Genomic DNA, 17,784 nt, shown 5'->3' with positions numbered 1-17,784 from the left:
CATGAGGCTAGGCCTATAGAACTGCCCACATGGTGTAAACACTTCCAAACGGACTTAAAGGCCCAGTGCAGTCAAGAACATGATTTCCTGAGTTTTATCTATATTTAAACACTTTGAGGTTGGAATAAGACTGTGAAATTGTGGACATTATGATAATTCCCTTTAAGTGTAAGAGCTGTTTGAAATGTCAGCCTGTTTTGGTAGGATGAAGTTTTGGCTTGCTGGTGACATCACCAGGCAGTAAATTAGTTAATAGACTAATAAGAAAGAGCGTTCCAAACCTGGGCTGTAATCATAAAAATCCGCCATCCCCCCAAAAAGAAGCTTTTTGGTTTTAGTTGAAGGTTAGGCAGGCATATGGTTAGCCGTGTGTTTAAGTTTAGGGTTAGGATTCAACTGAAATTTTAATTAAGAGACATTTTAGAAATAAGCTGTGGCTGTAGTAGCTAGTGACGACAAGTGCACAGAGAGAGATAGCTTTGTCAAGAAGACTTTGCGTTTTGTGTCAGCCAGACTAGAGAAATGTATGTCTGCCCTGAAACTTACCGTTGGTCATCATGAAGGAACATAGTGTGAGTGATATTAATATTGTAAATCTCATGTCTCCCACCATTTGATCATAGTTGCTTCTTCATTTTCCAACAGGCTGTTTATCACACAAATGCATTTGCCATCATTATCATGACTTTGACATCTCTCATTCTCAATAGCTCTTGAAACTTCTCTCTTCATTGGTTAATCGACCTACCTTTTGAACTAACATAAATCTAGATAATGTAGCCTTTCAATATATTAGGATGCTTCGGCTATAGAAGGAGAATTCGTCAGGAAAATGATTGATTTCATGGACAAATAGTCCCACCACCACTTCAAGAAAAACACAGAGACCCTCTTCATTTGTGTAATCACAAAGACACACTAAATGTTAAGCATTCAAACCCCTTCCCCGTCAATGCTGATAGAGCAAGTGAGAATGTGAAAGTTACGGGAAATGCTGCTGCAGTAACTTGTAAAGACATTTTGAAAAGAAAAAGATAAGTAGCCTTGCTTCAGAGTGAAATATGGATTCTAAGTCTGCTTTTGGTAAGGCAGCTGGTTTATGTGGCCCTGTTGATAAGAGTCTATATTGTGCATGTTGGTGTTTTAGATCAATGTGTCCTCTTATGTCTGATCTTGGAGATAGACCTTCTACACTAGAGTCTAATTCAGGGATGGAACTCCTGGACGTGGTCTATGCAAAACTAGACAAATTAACCTGATGTGAATTGCGATGCAAATGGTCTTCTCGTGCCACACAGTCAGTTCCTCTTTGTTTTCTACTTAAAATAATACTCCGTTGCTAGTTATGGGGAAATATTTTTACCTCCCTGCGGTAACCACATCCGTGAGGTTAGCAAATTATTCTTTAGAACTAAAACCAAGCTGACATGTACCATTAACTCACCAGCTGTCAGAGATCATGGAAGCCAATCTATTTCTACTGATTGTGGGTCGGTCAATTTTCTGCTTTTTACTTGACCAACACATCATCATTGAAATGTCCTTGTTTTTGAAAGAAAATCACATTTTTGGGCCATTAAAATAACATCAAATTGATCAGTAATACATTGTAGACTGTTCATGTTGTAAAAGACTATTGTAGCTGGAAATGCCTTATTTTTAATGGAATGTCAACATAGGCGTATAGAGGCACATTATCAGCAACCACCATTCCTGTGTTGCAATGGCACGTTGTGTTAGCTAATCCAGGTTTATCATTTTAAAAGGCTAATTGTTCAATTTCTCACATGGAATAGCCTTAATTTCTCAGAACAAGAATAGACTGACAAGTTTCAGAAGAAAGTTATTTGTTTCTGCTCATTTTCAGCCTGTAATCGAACCCACAAATGCTGACACTCCAGAAACTCAACTAGTCTAATGACAGTTTTATTGCTTCTTTAACAAGTACAACAGTTTTCAGCTGTGTTAACATACTTGCAAAAGAAACGACAGTCCATCATTAATTTAAGACATGAAGGTCAGTCAATGTGGAACATTTCTAGAACTTTGAAAGTTTCTTCAAGTGCAGTCGCAAAAACCATCAAGCGCTATGATGGAACTGGCTCTCATTAGGACTGCCACAGGAAGTTACCTCTGCTGCAGAGGATAAGTTCATTAGAGTTACCACCCTCAGAAATTGCAGCCCGAAAAAATGCTTCAGAGGGTTCAAGTAACAGACATATCTCAAAATTAACTGTTCAGAGGAGACTGCATGAATCAGGCCTTCATGGCCAAATTTCTGCAAAGAAACCACTACTAAAGGACACCAATAAGAAGAAGAGATTTGCTTGGGCTAAGAAACACGAGCAATGGTCATTAGACCGGTGAAAATCTGTCCTTTGGTCTGATGAGTCCAAATTTGAGATTTATGGTTCCAACCGCCGTGGCTTTGTGAGATGCAGAGCAGGTGAACGGATGATCTCCACATGTGTCGTTCCCACCGTGAAGCATGGAGGAGGAGATATGATAGTGTGGAGGTGCTTTGCTGGTGACACTATCAGTGATTTATGTAGAATTCAAAGCACACCTAAACAGCATGGCTACCACAGCATTCTGCAGCGATACGTCATCCCATCTGGTTTGTGCAGTGACCCAAAAACAAACCTCCAGGCAGTGTAAGGGCTATTTGACCAAGAAGGAGAGTGATGGAGTGCTGCATCAGATGACCTGGCCTCCACATTCAACTGACCTAAACCCAATTGAGATGGTTTAGGATGAGTTGGACCGCAGAGTGAAGGAAAGCAGCCAACAAGTGTTCAGCATATGTGGAACTCCAAGACTGCCAGAAAAGCATTCCAGGTAAAGCTGGTTGAGAGAATGCCAAGAGTGTGCAAAGCAGTCATCAAGGCAAATGGTGGCTACTTTAAAGAATCTAACACATGAAATCTATTTTGATTTGTTTAACACTTTTTTTGGGTTATTACATGATTCCACATGTATTATTTCATAGTTTTGATGTCTTCACTATTGTAGAAAATAGTAAAAATAAAGAAAAACCTTGACTGAGTAAATGTGTCTCATTTTTGGACTGGTGCTGTACTTTGAACAGTATTGTTGACCTTTGATCATCTCCAGCATTAAACAGACCCTGTTTAGGAACGTTCAACACTATGTACTGTTTTGTAGTGGGATGTTTTTTCGGAAGATAATCTAGTATTTCTAAATTCACCTCTCATCTCCCTCATGTAGATATAATGAGTGCTTAAATGAGAAGAACATCTGTAGGCTATTCAACTCGTATCAACACCTTTGAAAGCTATTACTGTCAATGCTATTCTGGCTTCAGATCGCTTGGCTTTGAATCATGTGGTGGTCAATATAATCTTATTGAAAGTGTGACTGTGTTAACGTGAGGGATTATCACCCTCTCTTTGTAAACATACAATCTTTAATCATCTTTCCATCTCCACTACTTTTCCCTTTACCACTCTCTTTCTCTATCAGACATAGATGAGTGTGTTGAGAACCAACATTTTTGTGGGGAACGGGGAATCTGTGTCAATCAGCTGGGCAGCTACCTGTGCAAGTGTCCCACAGGATTCAGTAACTACGGCAACAGACAAACTCAGTGTGCAGGTGAGAGACACATTTCCTCTTGGATGCTGTTGTATTGGGTTTTGTCTAAATACTCTAAGGTGGCTACCTTTTGTCTGTCTTCCATGTACAGGCTGACTACTGAACCCCCATAACATTCCTTGTCAAGTTTTATTTACCCAGGCCAAAACCTGAATGGCAGTTACTGGTGCCAGTGTCCTGCTGGATTTACTAACTTTAGCAAAAACCAAACTAAGTGTGTAGGTGAGAGACAAGCACCATTCCACTTGTCGTCCATGATGTACTCCTTTATCATGCACAGCTATGTACATAATGTACTGTAGAAGGGTATTGAGATGCTTTTACTTTAGAGTTTCTGTGACCAGCATGAAACACAGCCTGGACAGGTAAAGCCTTACTTTAGAATTATTACATTATTCATTGAGAAAATTGTATTTTTCCTTGATCTAGAATTGTTTTATGCATTTCTCCACTAATGCACATGCCCCCCCCCTCCCTCCCAGACTGTACCAGGCTTTGATAGTTTCTTGTCTCTGTTGAGAAAAACAGTTAGGTGTTGAGCAACTCTACGTTGTCTGGACCTACAAGATAGTTACTGACTGGAGATGTGCTTTTGACAGTAAGTCACCACACACAAACACACACATGCATATAACTCTTGTTTCTTTTCTGTAGTTACTGGTTAATACCACTGATGTTCTTCAATTGGGCCTCCAGTCCAATGGTCACCGTAGTAGCAGTGAAGTGACTAAGTTACTGAGGAAGATTGAAATCTCTCTGACTGAACGCTCAGCTGCTGCCAGAGACCTAACCACACAGGTAACACACAGACTCTGAGCACACGCTGACCACATATTTACCATTTACTGACCACCTCGCAGGCACCACAGGTTGACCACAATCTGAGCACCATACTGATCATAAACGGAGCACTAACAAGCACATTACATTGTGTCAACGTTAAAATATAATTAATGCAATACTGTGTTCTTTCAGTAATGGGGATTTCTGCTCTGTGTTGATTTGGTCAATGTTGAAAAACAGAGGTTGAGATTATGGTGAGGAGAGACAAGACTCCACCTGAAGGACCAGTCAGCCTGACCAATGAGAACACTCAACTTGACACCAACTAATTGAGAGAAAAGAGACAGCTACATATACATTTTAGTCATTTAGCAGATGCTCTTATCCAGAGCGACTTCCAGTTAGTGCATTCATCTTAAGATAGCAAGGTGGGTGAACCACATATCACAGGCATAGAAAGTACATTTTCCTTCAGTAATGTAGCTATCGGTAGATTCAGAGCTAGAAGAGGGGTGGGGGTGTCAAGTGCAAGTGTTCTTTTTTAATAAAAAAAATGGCGGGTGGTCGAGGTGAGAAGGATAATTATTTAAGATACCGTTTGAAGAGGTATGTTTTCAGATGTTTTTGGAAGATGGGCAGGGACTCTGCTGACCCAGCTTCAGGGGGAAGCTGGTTCCACCATTGGGGTAACAGGACAGAGAAGAGCTTGGATTGGGCTGAGGTGGGAGCTCCCCCCCACCCGTGCCATGAGACTGAGTTGGGGGAGCGGAGTGCTCGGTTTGGGGTGTAGGGTTTGAGCATAGCCTAAAGGTAGGGAGGGGCAGTTCCTCTTTCTGTTCCGTAGGTAAGCACTATGGTGTTGTAGTGGATGCGAGCTTCGACTGGAAGCCAGTAGAGTGAGTGAAGGAGCGGGGTGACATGAGGGTTCTTGGGAAGGTTTAAAACCATGCGGGCTTCTGAGTTCTGGATAAGTTGCAGGGGGTTGATTGCACAAGTGGTGAGCGCAGCCTCCAGCGAGTTGCGGTAGTCCAGACAGGAGAGGACAAGTGCCTGGATAAGGACATGTGCAGCTGCACTCCGAACTGATGATGACTTGTGTGCTGCCATCTGTGTGCAGTATTGAACAGTTGGGGAGGCTGCTGAGGAGGAGAATGGCTCATAATAATGGTTGGAATGGAGGAAATGGAATGGTATAAAAAACATGGTTTTCATGGGTTTGATAATATTCCATTCAGTCCATTCCATCCATTCCACTCCATTTCAACAAACGCAACTTTCATTTATGTTGTGATGCAGTATTCACGACCACAATCTCACAAAACTTGGTTAAAGAATGACTTTATGAAAAATGATCCTATTTATACTTGGTAGTCGATTTTGGCAGTAAAGAATACGTTTCGGACTCCTATAGATGCCACATAGACTGTTTTCTAAATGAGAAGTTGGTTTTTAGGGGCAGTTGCTGTTTAAAGAGAAAGATGTTGCTAGATAAGATGAGCTATTCATACTTCACTGTGCTTACCACATGCGTGACGTTACCAAATCATTACTTAGAATTAAAGCCAAGCTGGTATTTGACATTAACTCATCGCTTGTCAGAGAGCATGGGAGCAATTATATTTCTCCTGATTCTGGGTCGGTAACTGTTCAGTTTTTTATTTGACCAACATATCATCACTGAGTCTGTTTAAAAGATATATATTATATGTATGTGTGCAGTTCAACCTTTCTTTTGTGTCTTCATTTAGCGCTTCTCAAGGACTATGGTCATGGAGCGCCACAGGAAGGTGGGGCTGAAGCTAAGGGGGTTTTGTTTTATGCTATTTGTGATGATGATGAAGACTGAACGTGAGGGTTTTAGACTTAATGTTTGTAAATGATTGTATTGTTAAGTTGATCAGTAATATTCACCTATATCAGTAATTTATACATAGCTCATTTGTTCATTCTCCAGCATTAACCAGACCTAGCTCAAGAACATTAAAACCATCCACTTTAAGGGGGGTCTTTATTCAGAAAATATGTATTTATTTTGACGTAAATATGATCTGTCAGAACTTTAAACATTATTTTCCTCTGATGTATAGAGCTTTGAATCAGTACTCTTATGGATACCTTGAGTTTGAGAGTGAATCGTATGTAAGCAGGACTAGCCAAAACCAGTGCTTTTAAATGGCCATGTAACAACATTACGCGTGTCATAACATTCTTTTGTATATGTGGTGTCATTTAGATATCGACGAGTGCAGTAGCAACTCCCTCATCTGTGGGGACAATTCAGATTGTTTCAAAACTGAGGGTAGCTACTTCTGTTTGTGTCATCCTGGGTTTGATGACTTTACTGGTGCCGCGCGACAATGCTTGGGTAAGTCTTCTCTGTTTTTAGTATCATCCTTAGAATCAGACACTCTCACCCTCATCTCTCCATCTCATCCTCACCACACACTTTCTCTTTCAGACATAGAGGAGTGTGTTACGTTCCCAAATATTTGTGGGAAATGGGGAACCTGTCTTAATCAGGTGGGTAGCTACCTGTGCACGTGTCCCAATGGATTTAGGAACTCTGGCAACGGACAAACTCCGTGTGTAGGTGAGAGGAACACAATTCTTCTTGAGTCTTCTGACTGTCCCGTCCACTGCTGTGTTATGTTGACTGACCCATAATATTCTGTTTCAACTGGTATTTACTCCTTGTGTAACAGGCTTCGCTGTGCCTGGCTCAAACTCATCAAACTCTGATTAACAAACACACATAACTGTCTGCTTGACAACACATTAGCCAGATGCGCCATCGAAAATGTACCATTTTGGTGAAGAAGGTGGAAACATTTTAAACTCTCTTACACTTGGACTCAACATTATTTAGATATCAACGAGTGTATAGACATTCTCCCCGTCTGTGGGGACAATTGAACATGCGTCAACACCGCAGGCTGTTTAAAACTGTGTCTTCCTGGGTTTAGATTAGAGCCTGAGAATATCACTGGTAAAATGTTTGTGTGTGACATCCTTTCTAGTCATCCCACACTTTCAACATCTCTCCCTTAATTCCTCATCTCTTTCTTTCTCTCTTCCTCTTTCAGACATTGACGAGTGTAATACAGACGGAGTATGTGGAAATGGGGGAATCTGCCAAAACCTGATTGGAAGTTACTGGTGCCAGTGTCCTGCTGGATTTACTAACTTTGGCAAAAACCAAACTAAGTGTGTAGGTGAGAGACAAGCACCATTCCACTTGTCGTCCATGATGTACTCCTTTATCATGCACAGCTATGTACATAGTGTACTGTAGAAGGGTATTGAGATAATGTCTCCATGTTTTAACTTTAGAGCTTAATTGTGACCAGTACGAAACACAGCCTGGACAGGTAAAGCTTTACTTTAGAATTATTACATTATTAATTGAGAAAAGGGTATTTTTACTTGAACTTGAAATGTGTTATGCATTTTCCCACTAATGCACATGCCCCCTCTCCCCCCTCCCTGCCTCCCAGACTCTACCAGGCTTTGATAGTTGGTCTCTGTTGAGAAACAACTGTTTGGTGTTGAGCAACTCTATGTTGCCTGGACTGACAAGACTGCTGCCAACTGGAGATGTGCTTTTGACAGTAAGTCACCACACAGAAACACACATGCAAACGCACACACACACACATACAAAACCCTCATGTGTCTCTTCTCTAGTTACTGGTTAATACCACTGATGTTGTTCAACTGGGCCTCCAGTCCAATGGTCACCGTAGTAGCAGTGAAGTGACTAAGTTACTGAGGACGATTGAAATCTCATTCAGACTGATCGCTCCACTGCTGACAGAGAACGTGACCAGGATAGAGACCAACCACACAGGTAATATAAACACACTGAGCACATTCTGACCACATATTTACAATGGGTCGGCAGGTAGCCTAGTGGTGAGAATGTTGAACCAGTAACCGGAAGTTTGCTGGATTCACTCCCCAAGCTGACAAGGTAAAAATCTGTCATTCTGCCCCTGAGCAAGACTGTTAACCCATTGTTCCAAAGACGTGGATGTCGATTTAAGGCAGCTGCCTGCACCTCTCTGATTCAGAGGGGTTGGGTTAAATGCGGAAGACACAATTCAGTTGAACACATTCAGTTGGACCACTGACTAGGTATCACGCTTTCCCATTTACTTACCACTTCACAGGTACTGCAATCTGAGCACCATACTGACCATAAACGGAGCACTAACGAGCACATTACATTGTGTCAACTTAAAATATAATTAATGCAATACTGTGTTCTTTCAGTAATGGTGATTTCTGCTCTGTGTTGATTTTGTCAATATGTTGAAAAACAGAGGTTGAGATTATGGTGAGAAGAGACAAGACTCCACCTGAAGGACCAGTCAGCCTGACCAATGAGAACACTCAACTTGACACCACCTGGGAGACGGTGGTTGGAGATGACCAGAATTACCCAGGTAGCCACAGTCCTACAGTACCAATCATCTGCTCCAAATATTATTAAAGGCACACATTGAGATATTGTGAGTTGTATATGTTTTTGTATCAGGCCTTGTGTTTTCTTGTGTTGTTTTTTATGTGCAGGGTATGCATTTGTCATTCTGCTCAGCCATAAGAATCTGGATAGTCTGAAGGACAGTACTTCTCATCAGAGCCAGCAGCTCATGTCCAGTGCTGTGACAGTTTCCGTTAGCAACTCCAACACAACATACCTGCCCCAACAGGTTAATCTCACCTTCCATCACCTGCAGGTAACACTTGTCTCTACTTAATAGTTTCTGACTGTCAGTAAAACGTGTTTTTCATTGATATATTTTCCATTAAGTCACATTTTTTCCTGAATTTGAGTCTAAATGGAATTGATCCCAACCCATATACACTGTGTCCTAGTCCAGTGATGTTGACCCCACCTGTGTTTATTGGTCGGATGAGAATGGACCGGGGGTGTGGTCTGGGAGGGGTTGCACCTTAGTGATGTCAAACTCCAACCAGACTGTGTGCTCCTGCAACCATCTCAGCACATTCACTCTGCTGAACAAAGTGCAACAGGTAAAGGTGATGAGAACACTAACCAGTTTTCCATCCAACCTTTTTATGCGAGTAAAGTACATGTCGGATGAAAAATGTCATGACAGGCCTGATGGAAACTTTCTAAATGTCAAGAAAACAAAATAATCTAGACAAGGTGGGATTGTGTCGCTAAAAATAATTATGCAAGACATGTCGGTGGAAATGCTTTTATGGCCAAATATTGATATAATAACCATGATATGGAAGTAAACTTGGAGACACGCTATGCCGTGTGTGGTCCTCCCACTATGACTTGTCGGGAAAGCATGCAGTTTATTAGGCAACAGACTAAGTATGTTTATGTTGAACTTCACAGGGTGGTGAATGTGCATGGTGATGAGCTTGATGCTGCTTTCAAATAGCGCTGTGGGCTTAAGGGCACGTGACAAAACTGGAGTGCGCACACTTGCTATATAAAGCTTTTTTTGTTTCTTGAGAAAACCATCAGTAGTATTCAAAATGCCATTGTAAACCCATTTAACTTAATTTTTTATTCGGTACATGTTAATTTAACCGCAAAGGGTATTTTATGTGCACTATGTCATCACGTACAGCCTTTTATTTGTAACAAGTCATTTTGATGGAAACACCTCTTTGGTGGGAAAATGAAAATGTTGTTTTAATGCAGATTTTAGAGTATTCCTATGTACATCTTTCGCAAATTGTCTGGAAACCTAGCTAGTGTAGCACATCTGATGGGGGTGAAACCATCTTCCAGGATATCTGTGTCAGAGACTTCCTTTGGTTCCTCTGGAAAGGTTAATGTTTTAAACGGCTAAATGTGTTTGATGCATTTGTTACATTATTTAGGGGAGTTTGATGCTTGTTGAGTGCTTGAGTGCTGCTGTTGTGTTTGATATGTTCGTATTGTCTAGATGGTGTGTTTCTGATGTTTGTTATTCCTCATTGGCAGGGAAGCGGGCAGCTGTCATTGGTGATGTGGGTGGGTGTTTTTGTGGCACTGACCTGTGTGGTCCTGTCCCTGATCACCACCCTGTGGTGTCGCTTTGTCAGCCGCAAACGCCGTGGAGGACACCGGCTGCAACATGATGTACAGCTACATAGAAAATAAGACATGGATTTGAACTATTTGTGTTATAAGAAAAGCTTTACTTGGAATTCATTTGAAAATGTTGTCTCTTGGCTTGCAAGGACATCCAATTGCCAGAATTAGTATTTATTTAAGTAGTTTAAAAATGTACCAAACAAACAAAAACAAAAACATAACTTTTTATTAATAGATATACAATTTTTCATGTATAGAAATCAGTTCTGGACTGTAATAAATGAGCTCTCAATTTTATGGCAACATAAGTCATTTCAGTCTCATTAACATGGTTGGTAATTTGTAGAGATGAGAATAGTGGTATATCCATTCAACGCTGCATTTGTCCAGTATTTTTTTAAATTGTACCTTTATTTAATTAGGCAATTCTGCCTAGGAACTGTGGGTCAACTGCCTGTTCAGGGGCAGAACAACAGATTTGTACCTTGTCAGCTCGGGGATTTGAACTTGCAACCTTTCGGTTACTAGTCCAACACTGTAACCACTAGGCTACGCTGCTGCCTCTTTTTTAAATTTAAATTTTATGCCACTTGTGCCACTTGGTTGTTGTTGTAACTGACTTATTTGAAGTGAAAGTAATATTTTTCCTGTTTATTTTACAGTGCTTGAGAAGGTATTTAAATCCACAAATCATCTTGCTATTATTTCCTTCATTCTGACATAAATGTCTAAATATGAGCTGTCCGTTTTGTAAAAATAATAAAGCACAACATCATACTGAAAGTACAATGAATTTGATCATTGCTCACCCAAGACATTGTTTTTTTGACTCTCATGAGGCTAGGCCTATAGAACTGCCCACATGGTGTAAACACTTCCAAACGGACTTAAAGGCCCAGTGCAGTCAAGAACATGATTTCCTGAGTTTTATCTATATTTAAACACTTTGAGGTTGGAATAAGACTGTGAAATTGTGGACATTATGATAATTCCCTTTAAGTGTAAGAGCTGTTTGAAATGTCAGCCTGTTTTGGTAGGATGAAGTTTTGGCTTGCTGGTGACATCACCAGGCAGTAAATTAGTTAATAGACTAATAAGAAAGAGCGTTCCAAACCTGGGCTGTAATCATAAAAATCCCCCATCCCCCCAAAAAGAAGCTTTTTGGTTTTAGTTGAAGGTTAGGCAGGCATATGGTTAGCCGTGTGTTTAAGTTTAGGGTTAGGATTCAACTGAAATTTTAATTAAGAGACATTTTAGAAATAAGCTGTGGCTGTAGTAGCTAGTGACGACAAGTGCACAGAGAGAGATAGCTTTGTCAAGAAGACTTCGCGTTTTGTGTCAGACAGACTAGAGATATGTATGTCTGCCCTAAAACTTACCGTTGGTCATCATGAAGGAACATAGTGTGAGTGATATTAATATTGTAAATCTCATGTCTCCCACCATTTCATCATAGTTGCTTCTTCATTTTCCAACAGGCTGTTTATCACACAAATGCATTTGCCATCATTATCATGACTTTGATATCTTTCATTCTCAATAGGTCTTGAAACTTCTCTCTTCATTGGTTAATCGACCTACCTTTTGAACTAACATAAATCTAGATAATGTAGCCTTTCAATATATTAGGATGCTTCGGCTATGGAAGGAGAATTCGTCAGGAAAATTATTGATTTCATGGACAAATAGTCCCATTACCACTTCAAGAAAAACACAGAGACCCTCTTCATTTGTGTAATCATAAAGACACACTAAATGTTAAGCATTCAAACCCCTTCCCCGTCAATGCTGATAGAGCAAGTGAGAATGTGAAAGTTACGGGAAATGCTGCTGCAGTAACTTGTAAAATTTGCGTAAAGGTCAGACATCTTCAAAAGAAATCAAGAGCAAGACATTTTGAAAAGAAAAATAGCCTTGCTTTAGAGTGAAATATGGATTCTAAGTCTGCTTTTGGTAAGGCAGCTGGTTTATGTGGCCCTGTTGATAAGAGTCTATATTGTGCATGTTGGTGTTTTAGATCAATGTGTCCTCTTATATCTGATCTTGGAGATAGACCTTCTACACTAGAGTCTAATTCAGGGATGGAACTCCTGGATGTGGTCTATGCAAAACTAGACAAATTAACCTGATGTGAATTGCGATGCAAATGGTCTTCTCATGCCACACAGTCAGTTCCTCTTTGTTCTCGACTTACAAGAAAATGCCAGTGCTAGTTATGGGGAAATATTTTTACTTCCCTGCGGTAACCACATCCGTGAGGTCTCCAAATGAATCTTTAGAACTAAAACCAAGCTGACATGTACCATTAACTCACCAGTTGTCAGACATCATGGGATCCATTCTATTTCTACTGATTGTGGGTCGGTCAATTTTCTGCTTTTTATTTAACCAACACATCCACAAGTCTGTTTAAAACATTTAACATATGCATGTGTGCAGTTCAACTTTTCTTTGTCTTCATTTAGCGCTACTCAAGGACCAAGGAGCAAGAGTTACTAGATATGCGAATGGCTTTACTCAACCGAATTCCAAATCAGAGTTTCTGAATTGTATTGGTAATGATGGACAATATGGTTATAATTTCCTGCATAGTATTTTGCTTTAGGAATGTGCTATGATCAGTAATGTTGACCTCTGATAATCTCCAGCATTAAACAGACCCTGTTTAGGAACATTCAACACTATGTACTGTTTTGTAGTGGGATGTTTTTTCGGAAGATAATCTAGTATTTCTAAATTCACCTCTCATCTCCCTCATGTAGATATAATGAGTGCTTAAATGAGAAGAACATCTGTAGGCTATTCAACTTGTATCAACACCGTTGAAAGCTATTACTGTCAATGCTATTCTGGCTTCAGATCGCTTGGCTTTGAATCATGTGGTGGTCAATATAATCTTATTGAAAGTGTGACTGTGTTAACGTGAGGGATTATCACCCTCTCTTTGTAAACATACAATCTTTAATCATCTTTCCATCTCCACTACTTTTCCCTTTACCACTCTCTTTCTCTATCAGACATAAATGAGTGTGTTGAGAACCAACATTTTTGTGGGGAACGGGGAAGCTGTGTCAATCAGCTGGGCAGCTACCTGTGCAAGTGTCCCACAGGATTCAGTAACTACGGCAACAGACAAACTCAGTGTGCAGGTGAGAGACACATTTCCTCTTGGGTGCTGTTGTATTGGGTTTTGTCTAAATACTCTAAGGCTACCTTTTGTCTGTCTTCCATGTACTGGCTGACTGTACTGAAGCGCCATAAAAGTCTATGTCAGGTTTTATACTGTACATTCCACTTGTTGTCCATGATGTACTCCTTTATCATGCACAGGTCTGTACATAGTGTACTTTAGAAGGGTATTGAGATAATGTCTCCATGTTTTTACATTAGAGCTTAATTGTGACCAGTACGAAACACAGCCTGGACAGGTAAGGCTTTACTTTAGAATTATTACATTATTAATTGAGAACAGGGTATTTTTCCATGATCTTGAAATGTTGTATGCATTTTCCCACTAATGCACATGCCCCCTCCTCCCTCCCTCCCTCCCTCCCTCCCAGACTCTACCAGTCCTTGATAGTTTATTGTCTCTGTTGAAAAACAGCTGTTTGGTGTTGAACAGCCCTACGTTGTCTGGACCGACAAGACTGCTGCCAACTGGAGATGTGCTTTTGACAGTAAGTCACCACACAGAAACACACATGCAAACACAAGAGGTCGGCCGATGAATCGGTATCAGTATTGGCATTGAAAAATCATAATCGGTCAACCTCTAACACACACGTACAAAACCCTTATGTCTCTCTCTAGTTACTGGTTAATGCCACTGATGTTGTTCAACTGGGCCTCCAGTCCAATGGTCACCGTAGTAGCAGTGAAGTGACTAAGTTACTGAGGACGATTGAAATCTCATTCAGACTGATCGCTCCACTGCTGACAGAGAACGTGACCAGGATAGAGACCAACCACACCGGTAACATAAACACACTGAGCACACACTGACCACATATTTACCATTTACTGACCACCTCGCAGGTACCTTTATTGAACACAATGGGAGACAGAGAGCTGGTTTCAAGCGCAAGGCGCAGCAGGTGTTTATTTGTAAGGGACCACAGGAGGCGGCAGAGAGTTGGGTCCAGTGGCAGGCAGAAGGTCTTACACAAAAAAAATCAAAAAAGGCAACAGTACAGGCAGGGAAAAGACTAGTAACGTTCGGGAGATCAGGCAATAGGTTGATAAGAGGAAATCCCATAGGCTAAAGTACAGGCAGGGAATAGACAAAAGGCATCGTTAGTTTTTGCCTGCCTCACTATCATACACAGGAGGATTACATTACAGATGCAAAAACAGAGCTCCTAATAGAAGTGTATCACAAAACAAACACCTCACAATGATGAGGTGCAAAGAACTGAACTAAATTGTGCGTGATAATGACATACAGGTGTGTGAAAAGGTGATCAGAATTCAGGTGATTGGGATCTGGAGATTGAGCTGCGTTCAGGGGATCTATGTGTTTGAGAGTGTGAGCTGGAAAGTGAGCTGCATTCAGCAGATTTTTGTGTTTGGGAGTGTGAGTTGGAAGCAGACGTTACAGTACCACAGAAAGACCACAATCTGAGCACCATACTGACCATAAACAGAGCACTCACAAGCACATTACATGGTGTCAACTTAAAATATAATTAATGCAATACTGTGTTCTTTCAGTAATGGTGATTCCTGCTCTGTGTTGATTTTGTCAATAAAAACAGAGGTTGAGATTATGGTGAGGAGAGACAAGACTCCACCTAAAGGACCAGTCAGCCTGACCAATGAAAACACTCAACTTGACACCACCTGGGAGACGGTGGTTGGAGATTACCAGAATTACCTAGGTAGCCACAGTCCTACAGTACCAATCATCTGCTCCAAATATTACTAAAGACATACATTGATCGATTCACTTGGGATATTGTGAGTTGTACATGTTCTTGTATCAGGCCTTATGTTTTCTTGTATTGTTTTTTTGTGTGCAGGGTTTGCTTATGTCGTTCTGCTCAGCTATAGGAATCTGGATAATCTGAAGGACAACACTTCTCATCAGAGCCAGCAGCTCATGTCCAGTGCTGTGACAGTTTCCGTTAGCAACTCCAATACAAAAAAACTGCCCCAACAGGTTAATCTCACCTTCCATCACCTGCAGGTAACACTTGTCTCTACTTAATAGTTTCTGACTGTCAGTAAAACATGTTTTTCATTTATATATTTTTCATGAAGTCACATTCGTTCCTGAATTTACTGAGTCTAAATGGAATTAACCCCAACCCATATACACTGTGTCCTAGTCCAGTGATGTTGACCCCACCTGTGTTTATTGGTCGGATGAGAATGGACCGGGGGTGTGGTCTGGGCGGGGTTGCACCTTAGTGATTTCGAACTCCACCCACACTGTGTGCTCCTGCAACCATCTCAGCACATTCGCTCTGCTGAAGGGAATCCAGGTAAAGGTGATGAGAACACTAACCTGTTTTCCATCTAACCTTTTTATGCGAGTAAAGTACATGTCGTTTAAAAAATGTCATGACAGGCCTGATGGAAACAGAAAATGTTTCGGGAAAACTTTCTAATTGTCAAGAAACCAAAATAAGCTAGACAAGGTGGGATCTTTTTGTGTCTGTAAAAATATTTATGCAAGACATATCGGTGGAAACGCTTTTAAGGCCATATATTGATAAAATAACCATGATATGGAAGTAAACTTGGAGACACGCTATGCCGTGTGTGGTCCTCCCACTATGACTTGTCGGGAAAGCATGCAGTTTATTAGGCAACAGACTAAGTATGTTTATGTTGAACTTCACAGGGTGGTGAATGTGCATGGTGATGAGTTTGATGCTGCTTTCAAATAGCGCTGTGGGCTTAAGCGCTCGTGACAATACCGGAGTGGGCACATTTGCTGTAAAGTTCAAAAAGTTGAAAATACCATGTAATCCCATTTAACTTGCATTTTTTTTCGGTACATGGAAATTTTACCGCAAAGGGTATTTTTATCTGCACTATGTCATCAAGTACAGCCTTTTATCCGCAACAAGTCAATGTGATGGAAACACCTCTCTGGTGGGAAAATGCACATATTGTTTTAATGCTGATTTTAGAGTATTCCCATGTAAATCTGTTGCCAAATGGATAGAAACTTACTGTAGCACATCTGAAGAGGGAGAAAATATATTCCCAGATATGTGTGTCTGTGGTGGCATGGTAGCCTAGTGGTTAGAGCGTTGGACTAGTAACTGGAAGGTTGCAAGTTCAAACCCCCGAGCTGAAAAGGCATGTTTTAAACTACTAAATGTAGTGTTTGATTCATTTGTCACATTATTTCGGGGAGTTTGATACTTGTTGAGTGCTTAAGTTAAGTGCTGTTGTTTGAGATGTTCATACTGTCTAGATGGTGTGTGTCTGATGCTTGTTATTCCTCTTCGGCAGGGAAGCGGGCAGCTGTCGTTGGTGATGTGGGTGGGTGTTATTGTGGCAGTGACCTGTGTGGTCCTGTCCCTGATCACCACCCTGTGGTGTCGCTTTGTCAGCCGCAAACGCCGTGGAGGACACCGGCTGCAACAGGAAGTACAGCTACATAGAAAATAAGACATGGATTTGAACTATTTGTGTTCTAAGAAAAGCTTTACTTGGAATTCATTTGTAACATTGTCTCTTGGCTTGCAAGGACATCCAGTATTATAAAAATGTATCAAAAAACTAAAATATAAGAACACAACTTTATATTAATAGATATACAATATCTCATGTATAGAACTCTTATTAGTTCTAGACTGTAGCATATGAGCTCTTAACTATATGTCAAAATACATAAGTCATTTTAGGCTCACGAGTTTTACTTAGAATTTGTGGCATGAATTTTCCTAGAATAGTGGTATATCCACACAACGCTGCATTTGTCAAGTATCAAGCCACTTCGTTGTTGTTGTAACTATTTTCTGAGAGCTAATCAAGTGAAAATAATATTTGGCCCTGTCATTCAATCATCTTGCAATATTTTGCTCCAATCTGATTCAAATATCTAAATACAATTGGTCCCTTTCTTCAGCAATAAAGCTTTACCATACTGAAAGTACAATGTATTTTACCATTGCTCTCCCAAAACATTTTTTTTTGCCTGCCCACATGTTGTAAAGACTTCCAAACACCCAAACTGACTTAAACCAGAAAGTGCCCTAACAAGAGCCAATGAAATACAACAACCCTCCAGACAAAGTGGGCTGTGATTGTTCAAAATCCCGATCCCTGTGCCTTCCTGCTAGCCACCGCTGGTTGATGGCCTTAGT

At 40.7% G+C, this 17,784-nt stretch overlaps 2 protein-coding genes across 7 annotated transcripts; both read left to right on the top strand.

Moving 5' to 3' along the window:
* The first annotated feature begins 47 nt into the window (after positions 1-47).
* Positions 48-11,251, top strand: LOC135526427 (adhesion G protein-coupled receptor E5-like). 3 transcript variants are annotated; one of them, XM_064954790.1, is made up of 13 exons: positions 48-3,615; positions 4,270-4,413; positions 6,147-6,246; positions 6,632-6,763; positions 6,857-6,988; positions 7,482-7,610; positions 7,729-7,766; positions 7,893-8,006; positions 8,083-8,245; positions 8,721-8,843; positions 8,971-9,137; positions 9,277-9,435; positions 10,370-11,251. In XM_064954790.1, exons 1-13 carry the CDS (start codon positions 3,490-3,492, stop codon positions 10,526-10,528), a joined length of 1,686 nt encoding a protein of 561 aa, XP_064810862.1. In that variant the 5' UTR covers positions 48-3,489; the 3' UTR covers positions 10,529-11,251. The 3 variants fall into 3 exon arrangements, with proteins under 3 accessions (XP_064810862.1, XP_064810863.1, XP_064810864.1); XM_064954791.1 differs by lacking the exons at positions 48-3,615; positions 4,270-4,413 and adding an exon at positions 4,752-6,033 and having other exon boundaries at positions 6,147-6,185; XM_064954792.1 differs by lacking the exons at positions 48-3,615; positions 4,270-4,413 and adding an exon at positions 4,752-6,033.
* Positions 11,252-12,466: 1,215 nt separating this feature from the next.
* Positions 12,467-17,570, top strand: LOC135526430 (adhesion G protein-coupled receptor E5-like). Of its 4 annotated transcripts, XM_064954800.1 has the most exons (10): positions 12,467-12,822; positions 12,928-13,017; positions 13,480-13,611; positions 13,853-13,890; positions 14,023-14,139; positions 14,273-14,435; positions 15,217-15,339; positions 15,481-15,647; positions 15,790-15,951; positions 16,928-17,570. In XM_064954800.1, the coding sequence occupies exons 1-10, from the start codon at positions 12,792-12,794 to the stop codon at positions 17,084-17,086; spliced, it is 1,182 nt and encodes a 393-aa protein (XP_064810872.1). In that variant the 5' UTR covers positions 12,467-12,791; the 3' UTR covers positions 17,087-17,570. The 4 variants fall into 4 exon arrangements, with proteins under 4 accessions (XP_064810872.1, XP_064810870.1, XP_064810869.1 ...); XM_064954798.1 differs by lacking the exon at positions 12,467-12,822 and having other exon boundaries at positions 12,829-13,017; positions 15,790-15,945; XM_064954797.1 differs by lacking the exon at positions 12,467-12,822 and having other exon boundaries at positions 12,829-13,017.
* The last annotated feature ends 214 nt before the right edge of the window (positions 17,571-17,784 follow it).

Source organism: Oncorhynchus masou, chromosome 32, assembly GCF_036934945.1.
Source record: "Oncorhynchus masou masou isolate Uvic2021 chromosome 32, UVic_Omas_1.1, whole genome shotgun sequence".
Taxonomy (NCBI): Eukaryota; Metazoa; Chordata; class Actinopteri; order Salmoniformes; family Salmonidae; genus Oncorhynchus; species Oncorhynchus masou.
Note: the sequence above shows the minus strand (reverse complement) of the source record. Positions and strands in the feature narration are given on the sequence as shown.

What these genes read in the sequence shown, in the direction of transcription:
- LOC135526427 (XM_064954790.1), top strand. Translation starts at nt 3,490, where the DNA reads ATGAGTGTGTTGAGAACCAACATTTTTGTGGGGAACGGGGAATCTGTG. An exon ending in AAACCAAACTAAGTGTGTAG is followed by an intron (nt 7,611 to 7,728) that starts GTGAGAGACAAG and finishes TTTTAACTTTAG; the next exon opens with AGCTTAATTGTGACCAGTAC. An exon ending in ACGAAACACAGCCTGGACAG is followed by an intron (nt 7,767 to 7,892) that starts GTAAAGCTTTAC and finishes CCTGCCTCCCAG; the next exon opens with ACTCTACCAGGCTTTGATAG.
- LOC135526430 (XM_064954797.1), top strand. Translation starts at nt 12,888, where the DNA reads ATGCATGTGTGCAGTTCAACTTTTCTTTGTCTTCATTTAGCGCTACTC. An exon ending in CTGGAGATGTGCTTTTGACA is followed by an intron (nt 14,140 to 14,272) that starts GTAAGTCACCAC and finishes GTCTCTCTCTAG; the next exon opens with TTACTGGTTAATGCCACTGA. An exon ending in TCACCTTCCATCACCTGCAG is followed by an intron (nt 15,648 to 15,789) that starts GTAACACTTGTC and finishes ACTGTGTCCTAG; the next exon opens with TCCAGTGATGTTGACCCCAC.